The sequence below is a fragment of the Tripterygium wilfordii genome, chromosome 18 (genome assembly GCF_013401445.1).
Source record: "Tripterygium wilfordii isolate XIE 37 chromosome 18, ASM1340144v1, whole genome shotgun sequence".
NCBI lineage: Eukaryota > Viridiplantae > Streptophyta > Magnoliopsida > Celastrales > Celastraceae > Tripterygium > Tripterygium wilfordii.
Genome location: NC_052249.1, coordinates 9,350,262 through 9,367,725, shown reverse-complemented (window position 1 = coordinate 9,367,725; position 17,464 = coordinate 9,350,262). Strand labels below are relative to the sequence as shown.

The window sequence follows — 17,464 nt, the reverse complement described above, 5'->3', positions numbered from 1 at the left end:
AATATTTCACGTCTTTTTATTTGGTGCCATATTAATTAATTAAATCTTATCGTCAAACTTATATACTTGAATCCATCTAAATTTTCAAATTTTAATAAACCTGAATTTTGTTTCATTAAATTTTTTAAAAATTTTGTATTTGTCTTGATGTACTGTTTTAAATATCAAAAGAAATTGATTACTAACATCTTTTACCAATTTAGAACTTTACTTATGGCAATTTGGTTATACTGAGGAGACGAGAGATGAACCAACCTCCCGAGTATATGGGGTCGGATTTAGAAAAATTTATATAATAGAAAAATATTCAAAAATATTTAGAGGTCATGCCACAAGGCTAGCAAATCGGCCAAGCACACAAAGCAAGGCCCGGCCTGGACAAGTCTAAACCAAGCTTGGGGACAATTATAGTGGAGTAAAATAATTTCTAAGAGCCAATGGGGAAAGTCATGTGTCGTGCAAATAATGAGTAGAACATGGGATCAATTGCATGATCCCACGTCCAAACTAGGGGTCGGCCTGGACCACACGACCAAGGTAGGAGGTCGACCGAAATAAGGGCTTAGACGGACTAGTCCAAATCCTGAGATCATGGAGAAAATCTCGCTATTAATTATTAAAGGAATAATAAATCTCTTGATTTAAGGAGAAATGACATGCTATAAATAGTAGATGGAAATTCCAGGTATGGGACTCTTTTCCATTTTATAAAAATATTCTCACTTGTTACGATATTCCAACTTGAGCGTCAGAACGTCCTTAGTCACCACCATAGTTGTCATACCTCCTAACCTTCTTGTTGTAGGTGATCAAGATTTAGAGAGAAACTTCTATTTTGGATTGAAGAATTGAAGCTCAGAGCCACCAAATTACATAAGGGACCAGAATCTTGTTCCACACATACCATGTACTCCTCAATTTCTAAGGCTAACTCACCTATCACTAAGCGGGGTAACGATGAGATAAGGCCTAAGGTGAATAAATAAGATAAGAAAAGGTGAGTGGGTGTGGATAACTAGGTAAACCCCATTTTATTTGGATCATAACTTTTAGTTTTAGATTTCATATGTTCCAATTAATGTGAACATTAATAAACGTAAAAGATAAGTGAGGTCAAAATGAAAATTTTGTGCGGTCAAAATTAAAATTAAAATTATATATATATTTATATATGAAAAAAAAAATTAGTGGGGTCGGTGAGAAAAAAAAAATTCTTTTTTGTTCCTTCCTTTCCTTCTTTACTGTCATGAGAGAACTATGACCTTTGGCCATGAACTTTTAGCTGTTCATCAAGATTTTGTATCAATACAATGCTGGCTATCAATCACCTTCATTCATTCTTTTGTCACCAAAGGGGAAAAAATAGTTGGTGAAGTTGGAAGTCCTCGTAGTATACTCATCTAAGAGCACTACCTCACTCCATGTAAGAGGGACTCCATTTAACTCACGATAACGATGGGTAAGCCCAGTAAGGCCTGTTGCTAGAGTGGGTTGGTGACCTGAGGTTTGAATTTGGCCTAACTGTCACAAAGTGGCATGCTGAGCTAGGGGTTCCCTCTAGGGGCAGAGATAGAAGGGTAGAGTGGGGTCAAGTAACCCCACTCAATTTTTTTAAAAAAATTAATATATGTAATACTGTGTCGTTTTGATTTTTTTTGAAGAAGAGAAATATAACCTAGTAACTCTATTAGACTATCTCTATCTCATCGAGTATAACCTAGTAACTCTATCAGACTATCTCTATCTCATCGAGTCTTCTCTAATTTCCCTCTCAAAGAAAAGTTGTCAGCACTATGCAATACGCACTTCGCACGCGGGCAGTCAGGCGACGGGCGCATCACGACGACACTGCTCAGTTACCTCAGTAGTCAGTATGCTCTTACACTTGATAGTTGACAACTATTCTCTTCTTCAATCTTGATTAACTCTATGTTCTGCAACAACACCGCTAGCACAGGCGCACTGTGCACAGCTTATTCGCTTTCGAATTTCAATCACGATTATCTTCAAAGGTTTGTCCTTTTTTGTTGAATACTTGAATTGTTGTTATAGAAAATTAGAAATATAGAATGCAATTTTTGTCCTACTGAGCCATACATATTGTGCGAGTTTACATATTGTGCGAGTGTACGACTTTTTACCAGGAAACATGCTTTTGATTTTTGTCCTATTTGAGCCATGCTTGAATTATTGATTCAGAAATATAGAATAATGTGAATTGTTAATGGGATTTAAATCAACCTAGAGAATAAAATAATGTGAATTGTTATAGAAATAAAATAATGTAATTGTTTATCATTATAGAAAGTGTGACCCTAGTGACAATGCATCTCAACTTCGCCACTGGTTCCTTCGCATATCAAAAAAAAAAGGACTTCATTTAATGTTGGACGTTTTGTTAGGTGAATTCTTAATGAAAAATTGTTATTCACTCATAAGAAGTTTTGGGATAAGTGAAAATCAGCCGCTTAAATAAAGACTCGAACAATGATGATCAAAAGTTTCAACCGATCGAAGCTTGGAATAAGTGAAAATGGGTTATTAACAAAAAATAAATACATACATAGCAACTCAAAGCTTTAAGCTATATGCTAATTCAAATCGTTTGTCGAATGAATCTGATGAGAATCTCACATCGAAAGATGATAGATTTGGAGTCTAGCTTATAAGGGAGGACAAACCTCCTATTATCAACCTGAGTTTTCAATAGAGAGTTATGTTCAAACTTGTGATGCTAGACTTGGGCCCCCATCTTGTGTGGCGAGGTATTCATCAGGATCGTAGTACACTAAAAATCTCATTGACCAACAAGTTAATGGGACCTGTTTTGCAACATGGAACCTAATGAAAATTTTTCCAATGACATTACATTCAGTCCTTTCATATTTTATACACATTTATTTTGAGCACCATCTTCTTAGGACTTCTTCCAATAGCAATTTCAAATCTAGACTACAAGGGTGTGGTCTGGTCTCTCGTCGGATAAGAAAGGCAATTTCAATCTACCACAATTTTGGTACAATTCCAATACAGGGTTTTTAGTGTATAACTATGGATTGAGTTCCTTAGTAAAAATAAAATAAAATTTCCTCTGCTTTTCCTTTCCAATTCACCATTTGAAGGTGTTTGGTAAAAGAGCCAAAAATCACAGTTTGATTTTTTTGGGCAAAAATCACAGTTTGAATTAGAAGAAGCGGATGGCATGTAGAACCAATTAGGACGAACTAAGAGTTGGACAACCAGAAAAAAGAAGTGAGTATCTACTTATCTAATGGACTTTCTCCAAATCATCCATCTGTATTTTATTGGTGAGAAGTTGAACTACCAACTCATCCTTTGAACTCCTGTTCTCCCCTTCCCACAACTATATTGCTCATGACATCTTAAACACAAGACACAACTTCTCGCAAACAAGATCCATTCTTTCTGAAATTAATAGTTCTGAACATCTGCTTCAACTATGGCCTTTCGTCGCTTCTCGTCCTTTATCTTTCCACTTGTTTGTCTCACTCTCTCAGTGATTAGCAGCAGCGGAGATGGAGCGCGCCAGCTCCTGGAGACAAAACTGCCTGAGATACCTCAACTCCCAAAGCCTGAAATACCTGAGCTTCCACCATTGCCTAAAGTTGAACTTCCACCATTACCTCATATTCCAACTCTGCCTGAATTTCCAAAGCCTGAAGTTCCAAAAATGCCTGAGCTACCTCCTTTTCCCCATCTGCCTGAAGTTCCAAAAATACCAGAGGTGCCTCCTTTTCCCCATCTGCCTGAAGTTCCAAAAATACCAGAGGTGCCTCCTTTTCCCCATCTGCCTGAGTTGCCTAAACCTACACTTCCTGAAATTCCACCTCTTCCCAAGGTACCCTCTCTTGACCATCCTTGAATCCTTCTTCAATGGAATTGAACTCTTGGATATGCAATACGTAGACCACGTCGTGTGAGATTCGTCTTGTGTCTATATATTGTCCAGCGAGTACTTAATATGTGATTCATGTTGTTGAGATTAATATTGTATCAGTGTTTCTGTTGGAGTGTGTATTTGTATCTTCAATTATGGTTATTGAAGTTACTATAGATATGCAAATGATTATTCGTCGATGGCATTGTTTTCATAATCAGAATAAAAAATATGCGATTAAAACTATTAGTCTGTGTGTGTCGTGAAAAGAGGCGCTAGACAAGTAAAGAGCTTATAAGAGTCTGAAAATCCCACATCGTTTAATGACAACAATACGAGGCCACAAACAAAGATAAAATAGACAGGGAGCATGTGAACTAAACCAAGCAGTCGTGCAGTGCACACAAAGCGAATTATTCTTTCGCCTTTTACTAAAGAATACCGTGTGTGCGCTGCGAACAACGACATACGTCACTTTTTGGAGGGTCCACTCGATATGTGTTGGATGGACCCTTAAATTCTAGTTCAATCTTTGACGTTGGTTTTATCGGCCAAATGATAATTAATCAATCCATATAGTCGGGTTGATAATATCATCCAATTTGACGTTGGTCTTATCGGTCAAATGATAATTAATCAATCCATATAGTCGGGTTGATAATATCATCCAATCTATGTAAATTGGTCCATATAGTTGGACCGATAATATAACCTAGATGTGTTGGATTATAGTTTTAAAATACCTTAAAGGTTGGCTAATAATTATTTGCCCACTGACTATTTAAAAGAAATTAATATAAAAATATAAATATTGAGTATTAACTATATTATTAGTAATTTAGTTAAGCTGTTACGTACTTAAATTTAATAACTTAATAGTAAATACTATTAAACTATTTTAGTGTTTTATATTATGTACTACAAACTAATTAATGGCTAAAATATACTTTTCGTCCCTTAATTATATGCGATGTTTCTTTTTTTTTTACCACAAACCAACTAATGGCTAAAAGCCCTTGATTATTAGTTCGAAGAGAGACGAAGAAAGCCCTAGAATATTAGTTGGAAGAGAGACGAAGAAAGGTCAGCATTGAGAGAATCGTGGCTGTTGGGAGAGGAGCATCTAACCCTAAGTTAAACACTGGTTGAGAGAGGATGAGTTGAAGTGATTAAGTGGGACTCATATTTTTACCAGATCAGCCTACCAACTAAGCATTGGGATAACTGGGACACATATAACTGGGATTCGTAGCTTTTTTGCTTCAAGATATTAGAACAATCTAAAAGGATCTCAACTCTGCAACTTAACTAGGTAATTCTTGCCAAAACAAATTTCTGGCAATGTGGGCTTAGGCAATTCAGGCAGTTTTGGCACTTCAAGCTTCGACAATTCAGGCACTTTAGGCACTTCAACCTTGGCAAATGGTGGCAGCTCAGGAATTTCAGGCTTAGGGAGCTCAGGTAACTTAGGCAATGGTTGCAGCTCAGGTAACTTGGGCAATATTTGTCATCAAGAGCTGGCGTGCTACGTTGTAAACATTGTCGCTGCTGATAAGTGACAAATAGAAATGGTATGATAGAGGAATTGAAGCGATGGTAGGTCTTGGTTGAAGCTTTGAGAACAGCTGAGTGTAATAAACTCATAATTGTGAAAGATTTATGCTTGTGCTTAAGTACTTTATCATGTTTAGGTTCAGTTTTATAGCAGTTGGAAGTGGAGCATAGATAAGTTTGAAGAGTGAGTTGGTCACAGGCTTCATGTTGGTAGTTCAACTTCCAACAAACAACTGATGAGTTGGTCAAAGACTTCATGTCAAAGAACGTTTGTTTTGGGCCAACTTTGTTCAATGCCTTAATCAAGCCACTTTAATGAGTTTGGGCCTCTAATCCCTATCAAGTTTTAAGTAAAGGTGGCAAAACTCTGTTTGGTTTGGATGACCGAATTTGTTCCATCAGGATTAAACCAAGTTCGAACATAAGTTATATGTCCAAAATCCGACTTCAAATACAAAATTTTTATCCGCTTTAAAATTGGATATAGGTCCAAACACAGAAACCTTGTCCAATTTCCTTGTCTGGATCATAACCCGAATTAGATTATTATTTGATTTACTCGTTCGGATTTAAATCAATTTGGATTTGGTTTATTTAAGTACTTCAATAATCCAATCTAGATTTATTAACCAATATAGATTAGAGTTTAGACATATAAATATTTCATAAACTATCCCACCTAAAATTGAGAATTTCCCCATCAAATTCCCACTCTTGTTGGAACATGTTGAAGAAGAGTAGACAAAATATTAAACTAGAATTTAAGGGTCCAACCCATATTGAGTGGACCCTCCAAAAAATGACGTATGCCAATTCCCACTCTTGTTGGAACATGAGTAGACAAAAGATGAAACTAGAATTTAAGGGTCCAAGACAAAAGATTAAACTAGAAAATGACGTATGCCAATTCCCACTCTTGTTGGAACACGAGTAGACAAAAGTGGACAAAAGATTAAACTAGAATTTAAGGGTCCAACCCATATTGAGTGTACCCTCCAAAAAATGACGTATACCGTTATTTGCGAAGCACACACGGTATTCTTTAGTAAAAGGCGAAAGAATAGTTCACTTTGTGTGCATCGCACGGCTGTGTGATTTTTTTATATTGCTCACTCATTTTTTTTTTATCTTCATTTGTGGCCCTCACATTGTTCTCATTTAGCGATGTGGGATTTCAGACTCTCTACACCTTACAAGCTCTTTACTTGTCTTTGTGACGCCTCTTTCAAATTTCAACACACACATACTAATCGTTTTAATGCGCATGTGTCTGATTCTGATTATCAAAACAATGCCCTATACGAAAAATCATTTGCATATGTAATACTGATACACATTTATATCTATCAAACTCAAGTACGTAACACCATCTTCTATATATATATATATATATATATAATAATTTCGATAACATCAATAACCATGAGTGAAATACAACGAGTACACACTCCAACAGAAACAGTACTGATACAATATCAAACTCCAACAGAAACAGTACTGATACAATATCAATCTCAACAACATGAATCACATATATATATATTATGTACTCCCTGGACAATATATAGACGCGAGACGAACAACAATGTCTACTGCATATCCAAGAATTCAATCCTATTGAAGAAGGATTCAAGGATGGTCAACAGAGGGTACCTTGGGAAGAGGTGGAATTTGAGGAAGTGTAGGTTTAGGCAACTCAGGCAGATGGGGAAAAGGAGGCACCTCTGGTATTTTTGGAACTTCAGGCAGATGGGGAAAAGGAGGCACCTCTGGTATTTTTGGAACTTCAGGCTTTGGAAATTCAGGCAGAGTTGGAATATGAGGTAATGGTGGAAGTTCAACTTTAGGCAGTGGTGGAAGCTCAGGTATTTCAAGCTTAGGGAGTTGAGGTATCTCAGGCAGTTTTGTCTCCAGGAGCTGGCGTGCTCCATCTCCGCTGCTGCTAATCACTGAGAGAGTGACACAAATAAGTGGAAAGATAAAGGACGAGAAGCAACGATAGGCCATAGTTGAAGCAGATTTTCGGAACTATTTCAGAAAGAATGGATCGTGTTTGCGAAGAAGTTGTGTCTTGTGTTTAAGATGTCATGAGCAATGGCCTTTTTATAGTTATGGGAAGTGGAGAACAGAAGCTTCAAGGATGAGGTTATGGTTCAACTTCTCACCAACAAAAATACAGATGAATGATTTGGAGAAAGTCATTAGATAAGTAGATACTCACTCCTTTTTTCTGGTTGTCCAACTCTTAGTTTGTCCTAATTGGTTCTACATGCCATCTGTTTCTTCTGATACATGTCAACAGATGTTGTCTTTAGTTTTCTTCAACATTTTAATGGTAATCCTTCAACAGAACCAGCATCTACTAGCAAAATAAGTTGACAAAACTCTTATCTACCATAAATATATTTTAATAGTAACTGAGAATTTCCCAATCTAACCTACCCACCGAACAACTGGACCAGCTCAATGGTAATCCTTCAATGCTTGAACAACAGAGAGGAGGAAGAGAAAAAATGGCAAGCGCATATGCATGAAGCATACAACTTATGAATGAAAATGAGAAAATCACCATGATTACACTTCAGGTGTTATTACTTTAAACAGCCAAGCAATGTTGAATTATTTCTCCCACAACATTAGCAAAACATTTCTCTGTAAAATGATACTCTCACAACAAGAAGGTTGGTTAGTCCCTGAAGTTGTGGATCTTCTAGGGCTGGTATTGTTATAATCTGGGATTTTTACATCGTAAGACAGATAGCAAGCACCTCCTCAAGAAATAACAGTAGCTTTCTTCACATCCCAAAGTGAAATTTTTACTGAAGAAAAGAAATATATTACAAGCAAACAATGGTACATTACAATCTGTGGCAACAACAACCTTAATCCTATGTATTTGGACTCCTTCTAACACAGATTCTTTATTATCCCCGAATTTTCAAGGAATAACTTTAGTTTCCCAGTGTTTTTATACAACAGTAAAGTACATACAGCTAGAAAATCGAGAGGAAAAAAAGTATAGATTGTACGAAGAGACACTGAAAATTTAGCTCCAAAATGATCTATTTCTGAATGCAAGCTGGCCGCTTTTCTCCTTCAGATTGCTTCCCTGATAATCTAGTGTCCATTTCTCAAACGTGCAGTCAACAAAGTCATAGTAGCCACCATGGATGGTCAGTTCTCCCTCATTCACCTTTTCCTCGATCCATGGGTAAGTGAGCAGGTTTGAAAGAGAAAAATTCACCGATTCCTACAAAAGAAAGGTTGTAGCGGGAATAATCAATCAGGATAAGAACCATACCATAAAAGCCTAATATGTGTTACATTTTCAGAGGATGTTCACTGTTTTGGCTGACCAAACCCAGTAAATTGATATCTGTAACAAATTGTCACAGGCACAAAAGACCAAACGTTCCATTTGTGACAGAAACCTAATGGAAAACAAGCAAGATGATTCAGGATGGCTACCCACTCTATCAAAGTTCCGTTGAGGCAATAAATTACACATTTCAGAAAGCATCATGACGTAAAAAGATATGCTGCCCTCACTTAGCCGTTATTCATGCACAAGCATTCACATATTGCTTCCAAATCTGATAGAACTTTATGTCGAAACTTTATCAATTCAAGCACCCCTTCTTTTAATGAGGGAATAAAAGAGAGAAAGAAAGGAAGGAAGCATTGGAATCTCCCTGACGATTACTTAAAACATCTTTCTCAAAGTTTTTTAAAATTTTCCCATCCGTGTCAATCTTAGCAGTTGATTCTCAATCTCATACAGCTCAAAAACACAATAGTGAATGTTTGAACATTTTTTTGTCGGATCATTTAGTCTTATAATTTCTACAATGAGATTAATCACCTTCTCGCAATGTTTGCACTGCTGATCAAAACCAAGTTTAGAAGCAGCAGCCTTTGTGCTTATCCTTGCATTCTTCCCTACACCAACCCAACTTCCAATGAAGCTACTGCAAAGAAATAAAACAGTTGAATGAGATTCTATTTGAACTCTCTTTCTTTCTTACTTTTTGATGATATATGATGATCATAGGAAAATAAAGAATGTTTTGCCATAACAGAACCTTGATTCTACATCATCATGCATGCTCATAAGGGCACGGATGCCTCCACAGCAACTGTGGCCAATAACTAAGATGTTTTCTACCTGCAAAAAGAATAAGTAAATCTCTTGAGACAAAGACACTATTAAGGGGGACCATCCAGATGAGAAACCGTGACTTACAAGTGACTTTGTTGTACATACACTGGGCCAAATGTTACCGGTCATTTTTCAATATGATTATTCATGATTGTCATATATTAATATACATATACATTTCCGAAAAGTTCAATATGAGAAAAATTTATCATCATCCCAATCAAGTAGAACATTACACTATAAAATTGGCTTCAAAGAGACACGGAAAGAAAAGCAATTGAGTTTTTAGACATAGAAAACTTACTTTAATAGAATTTACAGCAAATTCTAATGCGGCATTTGTTTCTGAGGGTCCTCCCTGCAAAAAAAAAAATGGTAAGAAGTGTGGCTTAAGCTACTCTGTGGATATGCCTAACCACAGAAAAGTACACATGAATCTATGACTAATTTGGGGAAAAGGATAATGTACCTCGTACGGGGGCACCAAATTTGCAACATTGCGGACCACAAATGCTTCTCCAGGCTGGAATCCCAAAATGTTTGAAGGACAAACCCTCGAGTCCGCACAAGCAATGACCAAAAACTGTTTTCAAATTATAAGATATCACTTCCCTTGGTTCAGAAACCATATAGAACTAGAAAAGGCCAAATATAAGGCAATCAAAACATTTCTAGCATATGCACAAGAAAAAGGAAAAAAATAGTAACAACTAAACTTGAAAAGAGCATTATTACCTTTGGCGCTTGACCCTTAGAGAGATTTTCAAAGTGCTTCAAGTTCCTCCTGTTTCGAAATTGAATGTCAAATTAAGGGAAAAAAAAAAAACAGATGTTCTTCAAAGCTAAACCACGCTAGGAAATAGTCAGTCACTGCTTACAAGTAATTATTCTTTTTGAAACTTAGAAATCGTTCTTTAATCTCGTCAAACAATAAGCTTTTGCTTTCAGTTTTTGCTACGTCATTCAGTTGGTCGCTCTGAAATTCCTTGGTCAGTTCTGGAGGTCCATTTGAAGCCCTCAATTTCAAATCCGGGTGGCCCCTGAAAAGAACGAAGTCAATTAAATAGTCCTGGCAATTTCCTAGTGCAATGAAAGGCATCTAATGAAACGAAAATGAAGGCACGCTTATCTCTTGGGGTCAATCCTGAAGGTGGAAAGGAATGGCAGACATTGTCTTAAAATGTACAACTTCCCCTAGAAATAAATCACCCAATGCTGAAAATTAGCAGATTACATCTCCGAGAAGTAAAACTAAACTCAGAATTCTTGGTAAACCGCTAAACCACTGCGATAATTTCATCAAGTTCATACACAGAGGAGAATTTTAAAGCAAAACAGAACGATTGTTGTTTGGTGTAAATAACTAATGAATATTATAATTATTGCAATTGCATTAACTCCAGGATCTGAATTACAATCCCCAAAAGAACACTTTGTTCTTTCTTCTTGTGCAGGAAGCTATAACCTTAAATTTCCAGTAAACTAACAAACGAAATCTTGGCAATCATCAGCTATGTAATCCTACACATTAAAGGGAAAATAAAAACGGAATTATAAACGCAAACACCCAACTCACTTAAAAGTAGACCACAATCTGAAACGGGTATGCTCAATTCTGCCTAGTCTCTCCTTAGAACAAAAGATCTGCAACAAAAAGGTAAAGAAAACATCATTAAATCAAGATTTGTTCCATTAACACGCACAAATTCAAAGAAAAATTACCGCCTGTGGTGTCAAAGAAGTTGTGGGAAGATCCGCGGAAGAAATGGTTGGTCGATTGAGGGAAGAGGAGAGCAAGGGGTCCTTCGAAACAGAAGCCGGTGCAAGAAACGCCATTCGCCAAAAGAAAGACTGGGGATCCGAAGGCTCTGAATCAAGAAACGAAGGCCGCCAGTCAGAAAGTATGTCAGAGAAATGAGAAGAGAAGGGGTGTTAAATAAGTGGGTGTGGTTGGATCCATCGGACAACACATGGCTGTCCTGTCTCCAAGAATGACGGAGAAACCCAGGTAAGGGCAAAGTGTCCCTTCATTTCAGTTGCCAACTAAGCAACCCAACTTTTGCCCCGCTACAGAGTCAAGACAGATAGAGAACAATAAAATCCCCCCATGACTGGCCCCACATAGATTGATAATCTCAAAGAACATGTTATTAGTTTATTACTTATTAGCTGAAAAATTAGCGGATGATAAAATCTGCTGGTAAAACAGTAAAACTAATTGAGTCGTACACATGAAATTTTATATGTGAAATATAAATGAGTTCACGAATTAATTTGAATCTTGTACGTCCAACTCAACAGTTGAGTAATAAACGAGATAAGCTGAGATAAACGGGATATTAATTGTTAAAATCTTTATCATTTTCCAATTAGACCTTTCTTGTACTTAAGTATCATTTAGTGAGACGGCTTAAAAAAAAAAGTTGTACGAGTCCAATGTATCCACAAGAACCGATAAACTCAAAACTCAAAACTCAAAACATCAAAGTTGGTATTTTTAACCGCCGCATGTCCAAGTCACTCGAAGGTCGAGCATGGAATTGTAAATTGAGGTAATTAATGAAAGTAAATCAAGAAATTGAGGGAAACATATATAATGAGGCCCGAGTCGCGTTACGAACTTAGGGTCTGATTGATGGGCTCGATTCTCATCTAATCAAGCCCAATAATAGGCCCACCCAACAAGCCCAGTAACAGAATTAAATGGAGACAGAAACAAAAGCAGCTTTATGTTATTACAGAACATATGAGTTGTCATAGTATCCAAATCACTTCCCATTTCTTTTCACATTTCAATTAAAGCAGAAGTTCATCCTATTAAAGCAGTACAAACTACAAACAATGAATATAGAGCACAGACTAGAAAGTCAAGCATAATAACAGGAAAAAAGAAACTGGAGCATCAATTACCTGTGTTTCATCTTACTAGTTACTATTTGTCTCCAACACAGCTTACCACTTTAAGGAGAATCAGAGGAGAGAACCTCACCTTGAGCCCTGATCAATGAGAATGAAGCCAATGCATGCTCACTGCTCACATTACATATAGATATAAGCTGGTGTCTGAATTCTCTTTTCCTTTTTTTATTAGGAAGAGCAGGGGCTAAGAAACAATCAAGAACACAGGCATTGCTAGGACCCCAAACCAATTGCATTAACAAAAAGCAAGTGCAAATTGTCCCAGATCAGATATTCCAACAGTTGGATAATGATTTGACGCAGTGCGTAATGGATATTGACGAATTAGCAACTATCAGTCAGACTGGATTCAGTCTACCACTATTTCCATACAGATCAGATCATAGGTTCAGTATGCAGGGTTCTGAATAGTAGCACAGAAGAACGTATGCATATACATGTACTATTTGTTAAATGAATGCTATCATATCCTATCTACAACATAGAAAACACATTCAGAGAAGGAAAGAAAAAATAATATTGAATTATCTCAATCATATCAGCAGCAGAAATGACAGCAATGATCCATAAATGTTTTGAGCCATAGGACCACAAGCCCATGAGCTGAAATGCTGAATGCATGAAGATTCAGGAGGATTTCATCTACTGCAAAACTGGACAAGCGAATCTTAATGGCATTGGTCTCAAGATTCAAAGACAATACAATAGTAGAAGAGATGGATGATCGATCCCAATAGCTTGGCTAGTGAAGATTAATGTCTCAAAGCAACTGACAATAAGAACTTTCCTGGTACCAAGAATGACTTCTTAAATTTAAAATCTCAAAGATCAAAATTCTGCTGAATTCGAACTGCGCGCAACTTAAGGGACAATATAGCACCCGGATTTGAATACAAACTGAGGATCATTTCACAAGTTCTCAAAAGGGGTCGAGCTGCAGCCAGTCAAAGGAAACATAACAGCAGGGTGATTGAAATTACGTTAGCTGACTCTTTCCACAGACTCTGGTGTAAGAGACATCAGACATGGGAAATATAGTCACAAAACACTCGTCATTCAAAATAAAAATGCCAACAAAATGCTCTTCACAACGAAGCATTTTATGCTCTAATGCTCATACGTGAACTTAAAATGAAAAGGTTGTCAAGAAGTACAATGACAGGTTAAATTGGATTGCAATAGGTATATTGCCCATAGAAGAGAAAAAGCAAGCCAAAAGAAAAATTCAACTATCGCACCTTGAATGCAAAGGATTAGGCTGCAACAGAAGTTAATAAGCAAATTCCAGCAACAAAAACCAGTTTATCCAATGTAAACCTTATTCTATATCATGTAGGGAAAAATTCAACCTAAATGTTATTTCTTTTGAATATATAAAATTGTATTAAAGGACACCAAGGGGGTGCACCCAAGCACAAGCAGAAAAACTAAACGATAATGGATAACAAGTCTATTATAGCATTGCGTCAAATAAACAAGATTCATCGTAAGCAATAATTACTAAGCCAAGTTGATAGAGGACAGATGGAAAGCCATGTAGATAGAGTATAGAACCATCTATCTTCACCGTGAAACAGCTTTCTTTCCCTTCGAAGGCCCCTCAAGTTTCTCTCTTTCCAAACAATCCAGCAGATGACAAGCACGGATAGTGGAGATAGATTTTCTGTCATTATTATTCAGGTGCTAACTCAGAGGGCAGAACCTAATAGCTCGTTTACTTATAGTTCTTAGTTCGCAAAAGGCTTTTCACATATGGTGGGGCAACCCGACATGGCGACATCATATCCAAACTTGTCACCAGTAATTTCCATTATGAAATAGTAAACGTTTTGACATGGCAGACATCCAAAACACAAATAATCAAAAAGGAAGGTGCAGAGTGTATTATGCTATCAAAAGCTTTATGAGTTTTTTTTCTTCAACAAATCAACAAGGCAGCAATTATCCCCTTGCACCACGGAAAAAAAATGTCCCACAAAAAGGAAAGAAGAATGTATGATATTCTAACCTTCTTTCATCCCTTACTCACATTCTCTTAAACTAATGAGAGTTAGAAAGGAATTATTCTCTGAGAAATGCCCCTGTTAGGCTGTTAAAATGTTGAGATTATGAGGATGAAAAAGTGCTCCTTTGCTGTTTGTCTCATGCAGAATCACAACCAATAATAGTAATTCTGTAAGAATGTGTTCTAAAACCTACAACTTCAACCTCAAACAAATGCTTTAGGAACACAAGTACATTATTTTTTTTTGGCACACACTTCAACCATCACCATTTTTAAAACCCACACTCTCCTCCAAGCCAAAAAGAGTTAACTTAACAGCTACTAAAAAAACATCTAAAAAGATACAACAAAAAGTCATTGGAGCCATAAACGAGATTTCATTGCAGATGAAGGCAGCTTTGTAACATACAGAAGCTCTACATGGTCAACACTGGAAGCATACAATGAACTACAGAAAAGCAAAATACAACAACAAGATGATGAAGAGGTCTTACTTCACTAACCAGCTCTAACCTTGTCATCGGCCACAACGTTGAGTATCGGCAAACTACTCAGGAACTCGTCAAGACCCTCAAAAAACCCACTACCAATATTATCCTCCTCGCCATTACCTGCCACATTTCCTTCCCTCACGACAGGCGCAGGATCCTCCACCTCATTACTGAACTCCACATTTAAATCCAACTTCCCCAGCTCCTTTGCCCCCTTCGCAGTCTGCTTCTTGCGACTCGACTCTCCCTCTACATTTCCTCTCTTTGCCCTACCACTCTGTACTCTCTTTGTGCTTCTATTACTGGCAGGACTTTTGGCAGTCGTGTTTTTGGATCTCTTTGTCAGTCTCTCATCCTCCCATTCATCGTCATCGTCATACTCTTCATCCTCACTAACGTCCGAAAGCTCTACATACACATCCTCATCGTCATAGGTAAACCTAGGCGCAGTTTTCTTTCCCTTTCTAGCATTTTTGCATCCCTGCGGTGATGGACAAGCAAACATTGGCGAAAAGGGTGACCAATTAGCGAACCCATTGGCGCCTTTAGCATTTCCTGAGAAACCTAAGGGGAAAACCGCCCAACAGCAGAAATGCGTTTGGTTCTCCGTCAGCAGCGGTGAAGGTATAGTCTCCGCGTGGAACGCTCTGCGGCAATTCTGACACCTAAGCGTACACTCCTCGTAAATTTTTGGGTACTCGTAGAGTATATAACAGTATCGGCAAGCTGTCCAGAATCTATCTCCCACATACTCATCCGACTGAATCGTCCGCCGAGTTGATTGACTCGGACGAGTCGACGCAGTCTCATTGCTGGCCGTGGCGGCGGTGGTGGTGGCGATACTTGCGGGGGTGGTAGTGGGGGTGGTAGTGACGGGGGTGATAGTGGGGGTGGTAGTGGCGTGGGTGATAGCGGGGGTGGTAGTGGCGTGGGTGATAGCGTGGGTGGAAGCGGGGGCGGTAGTGGCGGGGGTGATAGCGTGGGTGGTAGCGGGGGTGGTAGTGACGTGGGTGATAGCGGGGGAGGTAGTGGGGGTGGCCATGGTTAAACTCGGTTCTGGTTCTGTTACAACCCTACCATCCTTATTTCTCGGGCTTGTTCGTACTGGTTTCGGAGGCGTTTGTTTCTGCTGATTTTGACCTAACTCGCCCAACTGTAACTCGGTATCATAGAGCGACTTCCTATTCGGATTGGAGAGCACCAACCACGCATCTGAGACGAGCCTGAAAGCCTGGTCAACGAGAGGAAGGCGAGTTCTCTGAGGGTCGAGAAGGAGGGCGAGTTTACGATACTGAGTAGCGATGAGCTCCATATTCTGAGTCAAGGAGTCGAGTTGGAGAATTGCATACCAGTCTGGGTAGCGTCCGGCGCTGATTCGAGGAGCAGCGCAAAGAATAGTGTCGGCCACGGCAATGATCCGGTCGCATAGATCGAGTCTGGGATCGAATTCCCGGGCCCGAATAGCAAAGGACTTGGCGCTATGTAGATCGCCGGAAGCAAGTACCTTCTCGGCTGCGGCAAGCCAGCGTGCAGCCTCTCCGCTGCTGTCGTTGCCGGCGCTTCTATAAGGCTGCATGTCTGTCTCAGTCGGAGGCTGGCTCTCTCCCTCTCTGTGAAAAATTTCTTTATCGAGATAGGGAAAGAGGGCAGGGGAGTGGATAGTGACGTAGTTCAGATGGACGAAATAGGGCACGGCCTTTTGACGAAATAACATGACGTCGGGTTGATCTTGGCGGGGTAGTTCAGGTATTTCCTGATTTGGTATTCCCGGCCACCGCAGAGTCTCGAGTACTAGAACGACAGCAGATGCTTTCGGGTTTGGGTCACGTGGAGAGTCAGAGTACTTGTCTGGAGGATACTTTGGTCATTTTGAATCAAGCATGTGTAAATTATTAAATTTGTAGATTAGAAAACGAGGCAAACAGAGCGAGCAGTAATTTGAATGGGCCGCGGCTTGGGCTAGAGTAACAACATTTGTTTGGGAGTATAATGATTATTTATGGATCCCATGCGTATTGAAGTTGGGCCTAGGCCCTAGGCCTCGTAATATTTATCTCATACTCACCTCATACTTATTGAATTAGCAATCAAATGCCCCGTTAGTGTTACTGTTTAGTCATCTGTCCAACTCAAAAGTCTCTTCATTATTGGGCTATATTATGTTTGGTTGCACCATTCTAGTCGGAACCGAAACACATAATTCCCATTCCTAGCAAATTCCTGCATTTGGTACGAAACAAAACGACGGAACATAATGGTGAATTCCATTCGTCTCCGGAACTATAGGTTCATGTCTCTCCCTAAGGAACTGTGTATTCCGACCTGAATGGAAACTTGTTTGAAGAGTTCAATTACAATGTTATTCCTCTCCTCTCTCCATTTGCATCATGCGCCTCTCCTCTCTCCCATTTTTATTCATGTTCTCATTCTCGTTCTCA

The 17,464-nt window shown here is 38.6% G+C and overlaps 4 protein-coding genes and 2 non-coding genes across 9 annotated transcripts; 2 read left to right on the top strand and 4 right to left on the bottom strand.

Moving 5' to 3' along the window:
- Positions 1 to 3,399: 3,399 nt before the first annotated feature.
- Positions 3,400 to 4,098, top strand: LOC119984781 (protein PELPK1-like). Its single transcript, XM_038828892.1, has 2 exons — positions 3,400 to 3,691; positions 3,782 to 4,098. The coding sequence occupies exons 1-2, from the start codon at positions 3,461 to 3,463 to the stop codon at positions 3,881 to 3,883; spliced, it is 333 nt and encodes a 110-aa protein (XP_038684820.1). The 5' UTR covers positions 3,400 to 3,460; the 3' UTR covers positions 3,884 to 4,098.
- A 188-nt stretch (positions 4,099 to 4,286) lies between these two features.
- Positions 4,287 to 4,405, top strand: LOC119984920. Its single transcript, XR_005465017.1, has one exon. It is a non-coding gene; the product is annotated as a U5 spliceosomal RNA (small nuclear RNA).
- A 2,020-nt stretch (positions 4,406 to 6,425) lies between these two features.
- On the bottom strand, positions 6,426 to 6,541 carry LOC119984919. The gene has a single exon (XR_005465016.1). It is a non-coding gene; the product is annotated as a U5 spliceosomal RNA (small nuclear RNA).
- Positions 6,542 to 6,833: 292 nt separating this feature from the next.
- Positions 6,834 to 7,539, bottom strand: LOC119984726 (protein PELPK1-like). 2 transcript variants are annotated; one of them, XM_038828810.1, is made up of 2 exons: positions 7,220 to 7,539; positions 6,834 to 7,174 (listed from the first exon to the last, which is right to left on the bottom strand). In XM_038828810.1, the coding sequence occupies exons 1-2, from the start codon at positions 7,457 to 7,459 to the stop codon at positions 7,082 to 7,084; spliced, it is 333 nt and encodes a 110-aa protein (XP_038684738.1). In that variant the 5' UTR covers positions 7,460 to 7,539; the 3' UTR covers positions 6,834 to 7,081. The 2 variants fall into 2 exon arrangements, with proteins under 2 accessions (XP_038684738.1, XP_038684737.1); XM_038828809.1 differs by having other exon boundaries at positions 6,834 to 7,539.
- Positions 7,540 to 8,242: 703 nt separating this feature from the next.
- LOC119983763 (beta carbonic anhydrase 5, chloroplastic) lies at positions 8,243 to 11,688 on the bottom strand. 3 transcript variants are annotated; one of them, XM_038827489.1, is made up of 9 exons: positions 11,334 to 11,688; positions 11,188 to 11,255; positions 10,490 to 10,651; positions 10,347 to 10,395; positions 10,081 to 10,194; positions 9,916 to 9,969; positions 9,535 to 9,617; positions 9,315 to 9,420; positions 8,243 to 8,702 (listed from the first exon to the last, which is right to left on the bottom strand). In XM_038827489.1, exons 1-9 carry the CDS (start codon positions 11,445 to 11,447, stop codon positions 8,499 to 8,501), a joined length of 954 nt encoding a protein of 317 aa, XP_038683417.1. In that variant the 5' UTR covers positions 11,448 to 11,688; the 3' UTR covers positions 8,243 to 8,498. The 3 variants fall into 3 exon arrangements, with proteins under 3 accessions (XP_038683417.1, XP_038683418.1, XP_038683419.1); XM_038827490.1 differs by having other exon boundaries at positions 8,443 to 8,702; positions 10,490 to 10,805; positions 11,334 to 11,408; XM_038827491.1 differs by lacking the exon at positions 11,334 to 11,688 and having other exon boundaries at positions 8,443 to 8,702; positions 10,490 to 10,847; positions 11,188 to 11,236.
- Positions 11,689 to 14,888: 3,200 nt separating this feature from the next.
- LOC119984191 lies at positions 14,889 to 16,884 on the bottom strand. The gene is made up of 2 exons (XM_038828021.1): positions 15,985 to 16,884; positions 14,889 to 15,906 (listed from the first exon to the last, which is right to left on the bottom strand). The coding sequence occupies exons 1-2, from the start codon at positions 16,738 to 16,740 to the stop codon at positions 15,034 to 15,036; spliced, it is 1,629 nt and encodes a 542-aa protein (XP_038683949.1). The 5' UTR covers positions 16,741 to 16,884; the 3' UTR covers positions 14,889 to 15,033.
- Between the last annotated feature and the right edge of the window lie 580 nt (positions 16,885 to 17,464).

Bases quoted from the DNA above. Each gene is read 5' to 3' on its own strand.
- LOC119984781 (XM_038828892.1), top strand. From the start codon at position 3,461: ATGGCCTTTCGTCGCTTCTCGTCCTTTATCTTTCCACTTGTTTGTCTC. The intron at 3,692-3,781 runs ATGCCTGAGCTA...GAAGTTCCAAAA, and splicing joins CAAAGCCTGAAGTTCCAAAA to ATACCAGAGGTGCCTCCTTT.
- LOC119984726 (XM_038828809.1), bottom strand. From the start codon at position 7,459: ATGGCCTATCGTTGCTTCTCGTCCTTTATCTTTCCACTTATTTGTGTC.
- LOC119983763 (XM_038827489.1), bottom strand. From the start codon at position 11,447: ATGGCGTTTCTTGCACCGGCTTCTGTTTCGAAGGACCCCTTGCTCTCC. The intron at 10,652-11,187 runs GTGAGTTGGGTG...CGTTCTTTTCAG, and splicing joins AGATTGTGGTCTACTTTTAA to GGGCCACCCGGATTTGAAAT. The intron at 9,421-9,534 runs GTTCTGTTATGG...ATTTCTTTGCAG, and splicing joins CATGATGATGTAGAATCAAG to TAGCTTCATTGGAAGTTGGG.
- LOC119984191 (XM_038828021.1), bottom strand. From the start codon at position 16,740: ATGTTATTTCGTCAAAAGGCCGTGCCCTATTTCGTCCATCTGAACTAC. The intron at 15,907-15,984 runs GCCCCCGCTTCC...ACCCCCACTATC, and splicing joins CTATCACCCCCGCCACTACC to ACCCCCGTCACTACCACCCC.